At 34.3% G+C, this 15,439-nt stretch overlaps 1 protein-coding gene across 1 annotated transcript in view; it reads left to right on the top strand.

The window, feature by feature from the left end:
• LOC149785633 (uncharacterized) overlaps positions 1–15,439 on the top strand; it is a 59,754-nt gene that overhangs the window by 17,805 nt on the left and 26,510 nt on the right. Inside the window, exons 5-6 of the mRNA XM_089979450.1 lie at positions 715–851; positions 3,608–3,730. Of these exons, the coding sequence (XP_089835576.1) occupies positions 715–851; positions 3,608–3,730 (260 nt within the window). The remainder of the gene's footprint in view (positions 1–714; positions 852–3,607; positions 3,731–15,439) is intronic.

The following is a 15,439-nucleotide window of genomic DNA, read 5'->3' as shown; positions in this document are numbered from 1 at the left end:
ACCCATGACCCTCGATTTCCTTCTGCTATTTCCGATTTTAAAAGCACACGACCATGCTATATGGCTTGTTTTACTCCTGAGATGTTTTTCTATTCATCAAGTCATTATTGACTTTTCTGCGTTGTACGAAACTGAAGTTACGGGCTTCGAAACATGCGAATTTCGCGAGTTTTTACTCTGAGACAAGTCCGAGCTCATGTGATAATAAGTATAACCTTTTGAGCCAATCATATTTCGGCGTTGACGTGTGTGCTGCATAGTTTACCTATTTTGAAAATAGAGTCGCATGTATACAATGTATGTGCAGTGAAGAAGACAATGTCTAATTCTTGCATGGAACAGGATTCTTAAAGTTGAATCGAGGTAATGGTAAGTAAAAACTTACTTTTGCATCTACCACTGTTCTGTAATTCAAAAAGGGATGTACCATAGAGTTGAAAACATGATACATGTTGCTCTTTTCACCGGTTTTCACATGTGTATGCATTTGTCCAAAAATAAAAAATTGAATATTTCACGTTGTAAAAGTAGTTCCGGGCTGGGTGTGCGATACGGAATTACAGAGTTTGTATCGCTTGCCATATCAGCTATGTGAGATTAAATGGGTATGTAATCAAGAAAAGTATTGATTGAAAACGTGTATAAATAAATAGCTGGACCTCCAGTGAACGCAATATATTTAATTTATAAATGTTTCAATTTCTACTTTACCAGATTTGACATGAAGTTGAAGGTATTTTGTGATACAAACTTCTTTGGCTCTGACTGTTCCGTTTACTGTAAACCAACCGACGACGAAACAGGGCACTACACTTGTGACCCAGTCACAGGAGAGAGGATATGCAAATTAGGTAAGTCGTCTGCTCTAAAATAAACTATACTCTTACTGGCCACGTGTCATGTTTTTGTAGTTCCAGCTGTTTTTGGTACAAATCTTTCAGTAATGTTCTTCTGCCCATAGCAAAGAGAAGCATAACCGTGAGACCATAAAAACGACTTTCATTACATCATAGTTTTTAAAAAGTAAGAGAAGGGTTTATTATAAACGAATAAAATTATGCGCAGTAATATTCAAACGGGGAGGGATGGTCGCGTTTAAAGTTGTTGTTGTAGGGTTTAACGCCATTTTTCAGCACAGGATAGGCTATACATGGCGGCCAGTATAATTGGTGGAGGAAGAACCCTGGAAAACCCTGGGAAGAAGTAAAAGTGTTGAAGAAAATGTAATTATAAGAAGTCATCTAGGAGTATCGATTTAGCGAATTGTTAATTTCAATCTTTCAACGGCTATTGCTCATTAAAATCGAGCAAAATTTAGGTAATAAGATTATAGAGCCGACCTTTACTTGGCTACTGGCATAGAGTTATCAATAATGGACTGTCGGAAAGTAGAGACTTTATTAGGGTTCAGAGTCTTTGTCAGGTATATGACACCAAAAGAAGGTCTGTTTGACATTTCTTGTCTACGTGTCATAATGATGTTGTATTCTTTAAAAGGCAAAGTGAAAAGGAAAACCAAGAAATGCCAGAAAACAATTTGGCTCACCTGTAACATTCCATGATTGTAACACGTTTGAAGTGTTTCAATTTAGAAGGGATCGCTCTGGTGGCCTAGTGGTTAGAGCGTCCGCCTCAGCTGCGGGAGGTCACGGGTTCGATTCCCATCAAAATCATGAAACGCTACTGATATCATAGCTTCTCAGTTAAAGAGACATTTTATATGGAAATGTCAACAAATATTTCCAGCAATTTTGTGGGTTTAAACATGAAATACGGTTCTGTGTAACGTGCTTCTGGAATAACGGAGTCATACATACCATACATATGTACACAAAGGTACATAACCCAACCGTTGATATTCCTTCCTGGCCTAAAAGTATAGCTCCGAGTCTAGAATACATGACATATAGGTTACAATGGCATGTCATTGAAGTGAAAAATCAATATGATAGAGCCACGTGACTGTACACTCAGTGTTGTGTGACATAGTGACCTTGTGCCTAAGGTAAAATAAATTACTGTAGCATCAACTGTGGATCACGGTGACCTTCTTTTGGCATAACAGTTCAGCTCTGACCATATTGGATCCAACAATAAACTGCAAGATCTTATAAGTGAGAATGCACGAATAATTCACCAAACGTAATGCAAACTAAACCAAGGAATGGCGAGGAAAAGGTTACGAGGGCGCCAGCAGAATATTTGTCGGGGGGTGGGGGGCAAGAGTAGTGGTGAGCTGCTAAGTTTTACGGATGTTGGCCAAAACATGTTTAGAGGTGCGGGCACCCAGGAAAGGATACTGGCCAGACAGACGTACAAATGGTTAGGCAGACGAGGTTAACACGAAATGCATCTTTCACATTTATTGCGGATTATACAAAAATGGTATGTGTCCTCTAAAAGCAAAAAAAAAAAAAAAAAAAAAAAAAAAGAAAAATAAGACGCCTTTAGGTAACGAGAGAGAGGACTTCGAAACTCTAGCTGGAAAGAGCCAGCGAACGAAATTTAGCGCTGTCCACCGTTCTGAAGCAGATAACTTTCTGGTCGGGTCGACATAAGAAAAGCTGAAGTAGTTCGTTCTTTTGCCCGGTCCAGAATATAGAAAAGTTTAAGAAAACCAAATCTTGACGAAAAAGAGATGTCCTTTAGGACCAGGAATTGTTACAGGTGTCGTTCCTTCAGGCCGTAGAAAAATTTAGGTAACGTGGAAACTCTGGATAGAACAAAATAGAAAGAAAAATTTCATTTTGTATAGTTTTTATTTTTATTTTTAATAAACAAAATAAGCGCAGGTTGTTTAAAAGCTAACGAAAAGGACCAGAAATGTTTACAAATACTGAGAAATAACAATGATATTTATGATCTGAGGCGGCGAAGGTATATAACCAAAACATTTGATAGAACTTTAAGCTGCTATTTAAACGAAACTTTAACTGCAACATGTTTGTCATAATACCACTAAATTTGGGTTTAAAATGGAATTAAATAAAATAACACATATAACTGAAACAAAATGGCATAGTTTCTTCCTTCAAGCAACGATCAAAACCTCAAACACAGACTTTACCCTGGATGTCAACAGTAGAGAAACCCATAAATGCAAACTTTAACCTTTCATCCACTGACGCCAACGACGCCGGGGTTATAGCATTGCTCTTTTGTACTTCGAGCTAAAAACCATGATTAAATTTAAACCTTTAAAAGGACATGCCCTATTAATATTAGTATGTACTTTTTTCACTATATAAAGTTAACGTTCCTGCTTCGTTGAGAAATCGTGTCGGATCCCATGAATTCTTGTATCGAATTAGAAAACTTTATTACAGAAAAGAAAACGTATCCTTTTATTTCCTAACCTTTGACTTTCATTTCTAACGTATATGAATGATTGTGCAATGTGATATTGATACTATTTTTCTGTCAAATGTCTTCAATAAACATTACATGCCTAGTAGTCGACAAGACACTACAGCTTTGAAATCTATACTAGTAAAGCGTTTGTGTCCCACCGTTAACCAAATGATGTTTATGTAGTTGAGAAAAGTGCTTATTCCTAAAATGTATCAGTGTATCAATTTAAGCGATTTTTTTTAAAAAAATGATACAGGGTGGAGAGGCGATGATTGCCTCACCAACATTGACGACTGTCTGGGTCACCGCTGTTACTATGGAGCCACGTGTATAGATGGCGTCAATTACTACAATTGCAAGTGCCCACCTGGTCGGACTGGTAAGTACATTGTTAAGTTCTTTTCGGTTTCAAATGAGATTCAGGTTATGTTGAACTCTTGCCTTGGTTTAAGAATTGGGAATTACTAAACATTTAATATTTAAATGTAGAAACATTATTCATATATTTTGACCGAAAAACAAAAAAATAGAGCACCGCGCTTTTAAGAACTACATCACATGCACAAATATGGCGTCATCACATGATGAGATTCAGCGCATGCGATTTGACTATACCTTTCCTCCGATCTTAAAAGCAATAAAAAAAGAACAATATAAGGGAACGAAGCAAACAGATTTTGATGCGGACTTATTTTCTTTTTTAACCTAAGTACCTAAGCAGAAGAAAGGGTGAACGAACCTTTCGTTGGAAAGTCATTTTTGAAAAATAAAGCTTTCTACGAAAAATGAAACTAAAAGGTCAATAACGTCAAACCTCTAACTTATCGAGAGTTTCTTTAACTGGGTTAGTTTATTTTTTTTTTATATTTTTTTTGTCGTTTGTGTTTTTCAAAATTTGTAGGTGCGTTCGTTTACCCGCCGGACGTTTCAATGAGATCGCACCCTCTGTGCTGCTACAAATGTGTGAGTAATTAAATCAAAATCTCAACCAAATATTTTATCAAGACCGATAGCTGATCATGTAAATGTATCATTATAAATCCGTGTGGAGCAGATTGTGCTTTTGAAAAAGAGTTTTTGAACTTAATCATGTCCATATCCCCACCACACCAAGTCTGATGAATATTTCGCAGAGAATGTGTATCATATCCATTAAACGCAACTAAAATTTTACAGTTATCTCTGATGACTTTATGTAATTGTGTATATCGCTCAGTAACATAAATCACATCAGTATTTTTATTTCTGCTCAAGAAAATATTCTAGCTGGATTGGATTGTTTTTCCAGCATTACGACGTCATATACTACTAAATTATTAATAAATCCATTGAGGTCATCTACAGAATGGACTTCATCAATGTCGGTGATAAAATTAATAATATCATTACCATCTTCGTCCAACAATTTTGCATTTGCATTAAAATCTTTAAATACATCGTAACATCTCTGATCATCAACTGACGGAGATACTAAATACAACTTATCCCACTTAAGCCATCTCATTATCAAATTAAGTAATAATTGCGTTTTACCAGACCCAGATGGACTTATCATTATCATTCTGATGGAATTTGGTAATGCTGAAATATGTTTGACCGGCTCTTGTTTTCGTGTCTCTGAGAAATCATTGATATCCATTGTTGTACAAATATAATAAATAAGATGGATCTATATTGTGTTCGATGTAGAGCATCCACATCCACAAGTGGATTAACAACTATAATAACAAAAAATAAAAAGCGTGCACTTACAGGTACATGTGTAAAATGTGGTACAAGTAAATATAAATTTATCTCCCTTGACAAGTCAAGGAAAATCGGTGGTGATATCGCTACTTCATTAGGAAAATTACCACGAACTCCATGGGCTAAATACCCAGCAGAGAAACATCTTCCGGGATATAACTATTGTGGTCCTGGAACCCGACTTGATATCCGACTTGACGAGCAAGATCAACCAAGAACTGGAGAGTATCCAGTAAATGCAATGGATCAAGCATGTCACGTTCATGGTGTAGCTTATAAAAGTAAAGATTTATAACAACGACATATTGCAGATGTGAAGTTGATTCATTCGTTAAATTCCATTAAAAAAATGAAATCTTTCAGAGAATCATTAGCTAATTGGTTGGTAAGATTTGCGATGAGAGGTAAACTAACATTAGGAGACGGTAATTAATTAACCGATTATTATAAAATAATGAAATCGATTTATTATAGCCCAAGAGGATATTGGAAAGGTAGAGCATCGATTAGTAAACTCGGTGATGCAGCAAATGTTGCACGTTCTGTTGCTGCAAATTGGTTAGCACGACAGGCAATATGGCAAATTTAACTACCACCACCTAAAAAAATTCCACATGCACATTTTGATGTCAGCACTCCTAATGAAGTTTGTCAAGCAGATATTTTGTTTTTACCACATGATACTATTAAAATTGGAACACGTCAATTAACGTACAAATACGCGTTAACTGTCGTTGACGTTACAAGTAGATATATGGAATCAGAGCGGTTATCAACTAAAACAGCAACTGGATTTTCTTCTGCTTTTGAACGAATTTATAACGAGTAACGTTACGATGACCACAACTATTGCAGGTTGATGAAAAAACATAACGTCAGAATCAGATGAGGACATACTGCAATACATCGTGATCAGGCAATTGTTGAACGACTTAATCGAACACTTGCTGAGCGGATATTTGGATATCAATATGCAAAGGAAACAATTCAGAAAGATATGAGATCTCGCGAATGGGTTCCAAGATTAACAATTATTATAAATGCGTTAAAGAAATGAAATTACTCGAACAACTGTCATGAAACATATTAATGCAATTACAAAAAAACATATACCAATACAACGACATGAATTTTCAAAAATTACCATTATTAGGTAATGATACTGTAAGATATTTACATGAACCTAGTGAACTTGAAGGCGGTAAACAAAAGAGTGACTGATCGTATTTGGAGTAAGATCCACGGGTAGACATGCACTCTTCATATTAGAGTCAACTGCTCCTCAACGTGGATTTGTACGTGAACAATTACAAGTAATTCCTGAAGACACACAATTACCACCGCATTCACTTTTGTAAACTAGCGCCAGGGTGCCAGCACCCTTACGTCGATTACACTCAAGACAGGTCAGCATCACATTTTCGCGTGTATGACCAAGACTACTATTAATTCTGTTTACGGTAAATTGTCATGGATTATTTTTTTAATATTGCCATAACATTACTGTGTTACAGCTCGTGCAATGATTATTCTGTTGTTGTTTTAATGTCATGATAAATTCAGCATCGATATCAAAGTCGTGTTTATTTTATGTTTTGTCACACTGTTTATAACTAAACTTTTTCTTACTATATCATCACCATTGCCAGCAATGGTTTCCTGAATCTGATTATTATTTTCTGTGAAGTCTATAAAAATTCTCCGCAGCTGAGATATTCTTCTGACTCGAGATATTGCGAGATAAACTAAGTTTGACCATTCGATATGCTCATCGACGATCCAAACTTTTGTATCTGAGATGGTGAATCCTTGTGATGAATGAATCGTCATTGCGTCCATAGCATCCATGGAGTATGTCCCTGACTGCGTCAGGAGTTAACGCGCTCTCAACAACAATGACATGAACTAAGACAATATCATTTAATACAAGATTCTGTTTCTCTGACGATCCAGGTATATCAAAGTCGATATTCTGTCGTTGCGTATCTGCTGGTCGATAACACAATGGTACGGGAAGAATTATCTTTCTACTTGCAACTATCAAATCATTTGGTCTCCATAAATTTCAGAAATTATTAATAGGAGTTTCTGAAATTATTTCTCGCATTATTTCACATTCAATTTTATTCGGTTCTAGTCTGAATAATTTCTTGAACTCTCTTAATACTGAATCAAGTGCTGTATGATCATTAGTTATTTCTTCATAAAAATCTACAAAATTCTTCAGCCATTTATGTGGAGACAATCCAACAAAAGGCGGTGTTTGACCATGATCGCCACCCATTATTATAGCAGTATGTTTTGTCAATAACCAATCAAGAAATATTTTTAATGTTTCTAATGAAACGGTGCATATTTCATCCCAAACAATAATTTTTGGAATATATTTCTCTTCCATTCGCTCAGGAGTCCATTTATTTACCTTCCGTCGAAAGAATGTATGATAAATGCATGATTTAATATTTCTTTCTTTCATTTATCTTGCGAGTCTGTGTGTAGGTGTTAATACAACTATTTCTGAACTACTGTTCAAGAATAATTCGATCACACGAGTTGTTTTAGCAGAACCTCCAGACCCATTAAGGTAAACTGTTTTATGTCTAGCTACAGGATCAAATACCGATGGTACAGATGATAATTTTGATATTTGATATTTTGGGCAATAAATACTCTTAATTTCAACGTCAGCGGATTCAGAATAATTGAGTATATTTTCTTATTTTATTCTCCATTCACCCCATGATGCATAAGTGCCGCTATGTAGTTGTTCTAGCATTCCTGTGTTCTTGTTGATATAAAATGAATCCGTAGCGACTCTGACAGCAAACTCAGAAACACTATTTATCATTGATAATATATTTATCGAAACGTAAGCGAGCATTGAAGATCTTAAATGAGTAAACTGCGGTGACTCGCTATCAATATGACTCACAAGTGTATCTCTAATTTAGTTCAATTTTGCAAGAAAACTGTTTCTCGACTTATAAACGTATTTCTATTGGTTGTATCAGGCAATTATAAAATCGAGTTCAGCATCATCTTTAATCAATCTTGTACAATGTCGTTTATGATCATATGATCCTCCTTGGGTGAATTTACCGAATATTTTTCTGCGAAGATCTTTCGTGATTTTATTCTCAAAATCAGTTATATCAGGATTTTCATCATTGAATATTTCTTTTGTTATGATAACCACACTTCTTTATGGGGACGATACGATATAATTGCTTCACTTACAATCGACGATAATAGTATTTTTACATCGAGCATATACCGTAATAAAACTATTGGTGCCCACATTTGTTTCTGAAAAATGTTTGCCACACCAGACATAACAAATCAGATGAAGATTTTCAGCAAACTTAAATGACTCGATACAAGCGAATCCAGTCAGGTCAAAATCCGGTAATGGTCCATTTATCGATACTCCGGTCATCTCGTGTGTGGGATGTCCAAATCTCTCAAGTTCTTAGAACACTCTCCCATTCCGAGAAAACTTCCCGGATAACATGCAACCATATCAACTGAAATAACATTTCTATAATCGTATTAAGCCTTCCATAATCCACCGAATCCGGATTCGACACAACTGCGTTGTATTTCTTCAAGAAAATCCAATCGTGTTGGTTTCCACGAATTTTTCTCATTAGCAAAATGAGCAGCACATGAAGGAACGGTAAAACAATTACCCAGTAATTGTTCACCATCGTCAATGGTATATTTCAACGCACGATTCTTCATAGAGAGATTCTGTACGATAAATATCTCCATTAGGTTGTGCAAACTGATCATAGTTGCCATTATCGGAAAATTGAAACAGTCACACGGATACAGGATCATTCTTACTTATTTTGTTTATAAATCAAATATATCTCCTTGGTAAAATTTAACAGCTCAATTTCTCGGAAATGTTACTGCAATTGTCCATGCACGCGCATTATTTTCAATAATTTTAATCGACGCTCCCTTAGATTTATACTTCGATTCGTATAAAATCTCTCAGGTTATTGTTTTTACTATTATCAGGAATTTTGTTGTTGTTGTAGGGTTTAACGCCATTTTTCAGCACACGACAGGCTATACATGGCGGCCAGTATTAATAGTGGAGGAAGAACCCGGGAAAACCACGGAAAGAACCACCGACCCACGAGAAGCTACTGGCAAGCTTTGTCACATACCCACATTGGCCGAATCCGAGACTCGAACCTACGCAGACAGAGGTGAGATGGCAGTGATCCGTAACGGAGAGCGCTTTAGACCACTCGGCCACTCGGGGCCCCATCAAAAATTTTAATTTCTTTCCTAATTCAGCGACGTCCTTGACAGATGCTCCGGTATCTTTACCTATTTCTCCTCACTCGTTTATTAATTTAGGTCTTTTATTCGTTAAACCGTTTCCATGTATCGCGTTTGTGAAATGTTCCGTTACTCTTTCGGCTACACAATTTATTTTTGAAAATTTCGTAGGTTTTAGATTATTAACGCTGGGTTTATCATTTATATGATACATTCGATAAATAACCGCGGTTACATGATACGCTCTTTCATAATACGGTTTGTCAATACCAGTCAACATCCCTGGTTTAGAAGTTTTACATAACACAGTATTTTTTTCATTATGAAGGACAGGGTCACGTTTTTCACTGATAATCCAAGTATGATTGCTTGCTTCTGCTAATACAATAAACTTTTCTCTAAAAAAAAATATATTTGATTGTCGAGATAAATAATAATCGTGGCTGCTCGTTTTTCGTTCATAGTAGCATTGCTGACATCGTCGACACCATCGGTGTTACGTATGATTTTAAACGTCGACCACACATGAGATACACCATCTTTACTAAATTCTTTTTTGGTGTCATGAATAGCATCAACCAAACATCTATTCATCGGATCAACCAGACCTCGCATCGGTAACTCAGGGGATATTCTGTCATGATTAAATTTATCTTCAGAAGGCATAATTTTAATCTTTGTCAATTCGTTCATAGTACAATTAAGACACACATACATACATTATATATATATATATATATATATATATATATATATATATATATATATATATATATATATATATATATATATATAAAATTATGAAGCATCTCATGATGGTATCATCAGGAATTGTCGACTAAAAATAACAGTCGGTTTTGACACTAATGCTGGTTATCTCATGTTTTGTGTTGGGAAGAAAAATTAATCATTGTCATAAATTTATTTACGAGTCTTTTCACGGAGTAATAGAAGAAGGTCTTGTGATCGATCATATTGATTCTTATCCAAAAATAATTTAATTAATTTACGAGCTGTAAATAAAGCAAGAATTGAAAATTTTAAAATACTTGGAAATGTCATAAATTTCCCAGGGATGTTAAATCTCTGAACTTGGAGACTGGTGAAGAAATAATATTTCAATCAGTGAATGTAGCTGGCAAATATTTTGATATTTGCATACCTTCAGTATAACGTGTCGCAAATAATACTACCAGATTGGCGTTTTCAAAGATATATAAACAAACAATTATATTTCAGTATCCCCCGGTTATATTAGATACAGACGGATGAAGAGAGATAAATCTGTCAGGTAAAAGAAGGAGCGATTAAAGAGTAACCTTGCCTGTATTTTAGGATAATATTCACTTATTAATAAATTATTATTTTCCTCATCGTGTTCCAAATAATATAACCAAATCGGTATTATCAAAGAAATTCAAACAAAGGTATCATAATTTAAAGGTTTAACTCTATCGTAAGACAGAGTAGTTTAATATTTTTATGACTTCGTCGATGATATAATCCTTGACAGTCTCAAGGGGAATAAATCTGTTAGATAAAGGTAAAGTCTTTAATCTTACAAACATTTTTTATTTATTGACCAATAATGTTCTTCAGCTTGATTTTCTAAGAAACATTATCTTTATTTTTCTGAATTTGTCAGGTTTCTTGCTGCATCTAGATTTTATCAGCGATAATAAAAAAAAAAGAACACAATCAGTAAACAAGCCACACCCATCGTCAGTGCAGAAATATAATGTGCGATTATTTTATACAGTGTATTTAAAATCAGAAATAAATCTACGCTATAATTTTACTCAGTACTGTATAATAATCATCTGTAGCAATCCAGTATAGCTTTCTTTATAATAATTTCTGAAACATATAATAACAAGATTAGAACGTAGCGTAATGCTAGAGTATTGGAGTCTTATACTCGAGGTCCGGCGATCAAATCTCATGGCGGACAACTGTCAGCGGTGGCGATATTTGGCAATTTTTAAAATAAGTGGGGGTCCACGCAAAAGCTCAAACTTCAACAGAAAAATACACCTTCCCCACCATTTCACCACGTGGTGGGTGCTCTTTTGAACTCTCACGGGGTTGATTATGGGTGTGTGTGCAAAGATCTGTTGAACGTAGAGAAGGCCCATTATATATGATGTGCCGTGCTAAGCATTAGATCATATGCATTATGCCGTCCACAGAATTAAGTTAATCATGTGCTCTCCTTGGAGCTAAGATTGTATATAGTGCTGTAAATAGCTTAAAAAAATGCTGTAAATATGCTACTATAATTAAGATTATGTATCGTGTCTTCCTTAGAACTTAGATTGTATACAATCTAATATACAATAATAGTAATACTAATAAAAATAATACTAATAATAATATATAATACAATAAATAGATAAATATTTTTTATTATATATATATATATATATATATATATATATATATATATATATATATATATATATATATATATATATATATATATATATATATATAATGAATTATGAATAAATGAATGATACTATTTCTGCAATAGTTTTTTTAAAAGACGTCATAAAAATTCATCTTCATCCAGAAAAATTTATTTTATATTTTTAAAAATTGCAAACACGTAAATTTGATTATAGATTTACACTACCAGCAGAGTACAGATTTATAAAACTCATCCAAAAACCTATGTTCCAATCAAGCGTGATCGAAAGAATTAGATCAGAATTATCTCACGAATACGAAATGAAAACAATTATTAACACGCGTGTGAGGCAGTTAAAAATGTTTGTCAGATCGTGAAAATGAAAAAAGTAAATGGGATTTGCAAAGTGACAGTAATGACGAAAGTGAAAATAATATATATAAAAAAATTCGAAATTGAAAGTATTAACGTCATTAATGAAAATGAAAGTTACGGCAATGTCGTGGTTAATTATCCTCTGACTTTTATTCTACCTGAGAAATAAATAAAATTCTGTTACAAATATATTTGTTTATGAAATTATTATTGTAGAATATTTTTTCTCGATAATTTGAATATACCCATGAATCGTTAAGATTTTACATATAAATTTATATTCAGAGATTCTCGACGTAAATCAGTTCAGCGTCAGGATTGGTCAATATGTTTGAAATGTATCGAATTATGTCAACGCAGATAAACAGGATTAATAGGCTCTTGCACAATCATATATCCAGGAGGTACTTGCGGTGTAAATGTATATAAAATATATCCTTGCTGAGCCTGACTAGATTTTTCAAGATCTATTTGATAGCTGCCATCGATTGCATCACAAACAAGATTAACTGCAATAGTTGAAGTTATAATTTACAATTCCCGGTGAAACATGCCTGCCGCCACCGTATGGATCATTGCTATGTTGTTTGAGAATACTTCAAGGTGTGGCTGTTTTCTCCCATGAATCGACGATTTTTAGGACGTTCTCATTGATAAGATTACTGAGTGATCTTTTTAGTTTGTTTGTTTTAAACACTGGTATTATAAAAGTTGGTAATTCTGCTTTTTGTATAGTGCCTGAGAAATAATTTCTCATATGATAATACGTTTCTTTGATAATAAACCAATATTATATATCCATGGAAAAATGTTTTTTGAGTGATTGTTCTATTAGCAAACAACAAATCTGATATAACCTGGCTTAGATGTTGTATTGTTTCAATGATCTGTCGTTTTGTATCATAATTGTAGTGTTGTGATATAGAAGAAACTAGATTTCGTAGATCGCCATATACTCGATTACATTCAGAATTAATTTCACTGGAAAGTGAGTTTAAATAATCTTCATCGATGAAATATTTTTTTTCCTTTTCAAAATTATATATGGATCTTGATAAATTAGGAAGTCTTTCACCACCGGCTATATGAAAATAAGGGGTTCCACCATCTGCCTGTGATTCAACATTCAACCATGGTGGTCCTTTTCGATATTCGGGAGTTGTTATAAGTATTCTCTCATTCATAAGAAAATCGTTTAATTTTGGTTATGTGGTCCGTGATAAATGGGCGGAATTTCTGTCTACCTAGAACACTTCGGATCGACGATTGATATATATCTACAGCATAATCTTGCGAATATATTTATGTCGCAGTTGATAAAGTCGGTTCATGAACTGTTATAGCTATTTTGGATTCTCTTTCAATTATAGATTCGTTTCTGCATTGAAATTCATCATTGATTTGTTCTGTCTGATAAGTGCCCGTAAGAATTCCAACAACATGCCAATCAGGAGTTCCATCAGCTTTATTTTTATTTGCAAATACAAGTTAATTATTTCCTTGTAATCCACCAAATGATTTTGATCGAATATTTGGCCAACTATAATATACTTGCAATTGTGCTAGTGCAATTTGTTTTACCTAGATTGGGGTCGGAAAATTAATACTAAATTCTGAATTAGTTGAGCTTACCAATATCATCGTAGTTTTTGACGGACATGTGTTAAAGACAATTTTGTTGCAGTAGCTCGCCGGACGATGTCGGTGGAGTTGACATTATTATTTAAAACCCGATCATCTAAACCAGTCGTGGATTCTATCAAAGTCATTATTTCCCTGTAGATTTTAATCATCTTCGTGAACTCAAAATCTCATATTTTTCCATCACTAAGACTTGTTGATATTAACATGGATAATTTGGAATATGCTACCGCCGCTGTGTGTAATTTTATTATGTAATCATGCAATTTTGCATTTGTACACTTGCATATATTTTTGTAATGATATTAAGAATACCTGCAGTCGTTGTTGAAGTTGGAACACAAATTGGGACAACTGCTGGTGCCACCATTGTCATTGTTGATAATAATACACCGGTTCCCGCAATAGCAGCAGACACTGAATAAACAATGATGTCAACGATAACTACACGTCTACGATATTTTTTCCACTTTTACTGTATATTCGTCAACGACATTTTTTAGTTCTGTTTTCCATTCACGTGCTTGATTGTACCTAAAATTCTGAACATTGATTAGAAGGCTTATTATATTTTTTTAATGATCAGTTGAAATGTTTCAGCGACAAATTCCAGACACCACCAGTAAAACGCTGCGGTTAATTTTTATCAGATCATTCCAGCACAAATGTTTATTCGTCCCCCTTATTTAACATATTAGACACGGTTCCAGAAAAAACTATCGGTTGAATGACGCCAGGGATACGTAGTAAATATACTAAATTTTGCACCGCTAAACACGGAGTGCTTATACATACCAGTGACTTCTGCAGTATGTTTGATAGTGTTATTTTGCTGTGACCATCTTGAGAATCCTGATGACACTGTGTATACCACGTTCATAATCTGCTTGTGGGAAATTTTAATCAGATTAAATATTTTAACGATATCAGGAATTCCACTTATTACATCTTCTTCTTTTTTTCTAATAGTTTCAGTATTTATTATAGCTCTTTTAATACCGCCAAGTTTTGTGTTAATATCTACGAGTTTTACGTTAACATTCAAGTGGTTTCCAAAGAAATCATCTTCGATTTTATTAGGTTGTCGAAAAATTCTTCGAAGATTTGAAAACATATTTACGTGAACGTCATATTCGGCTTGCAGCATGGTTAATTTAGCATCTACTGTATTATAGTTATTGTCTACATATGGTATTGTTGCGGTATCTTCATCGGATATCTGATGTCTCAAAACAACTATTTTATATCCATTCATGCTGAGTTCACCTGTCATTGTATCACCTGTAGATCGTAAACGATTAGCAACACTTTTTGCAACTTCATTTCTATTAGTTTCGATTGATATATTTGAGTCCTTGATTTTACCGCCTTCAGTAAATACTGGAATAGTATCCTTAGTAGCGCTGAGAACTCTACGAACTATGTCACTCCATTTGATATTACTCGTCTTTAAAACACCGTATTTATCCTGAAAAATAACTTCATCTTGGTCAACTCCAGAGAGGTTCATAATATCAGAAAGTTCATCTTTAGTCGCACTTTAAGATCTGTTTAAAACGATGAACGGCAATTTGTTTACTCGTGCAAGACTTTATGAGGTGGCAGTGTTGATGAAGATAT

Source organism: Sinohyriopsis cumingii, chromosome 13 (assembly GCF_028554795.1).
Source record: "Sinohyriopsis cumingii isolate HCF-2022 chromosome 13, ASM2855479v2, whole genome shotgun sequence".
Lineage (NCBI taxonomy): Eukaryota > Metazoa > Mollusca > Bivalvia > Unionida > Unionidae > Sinohyriopsis > Sinohyriopsis cumingii.
The sequence above is the reverse complement of the archived record's forward strand: the minus strand, read 5'-3'. Positions and strand labels throughout refer to the sequence as shown.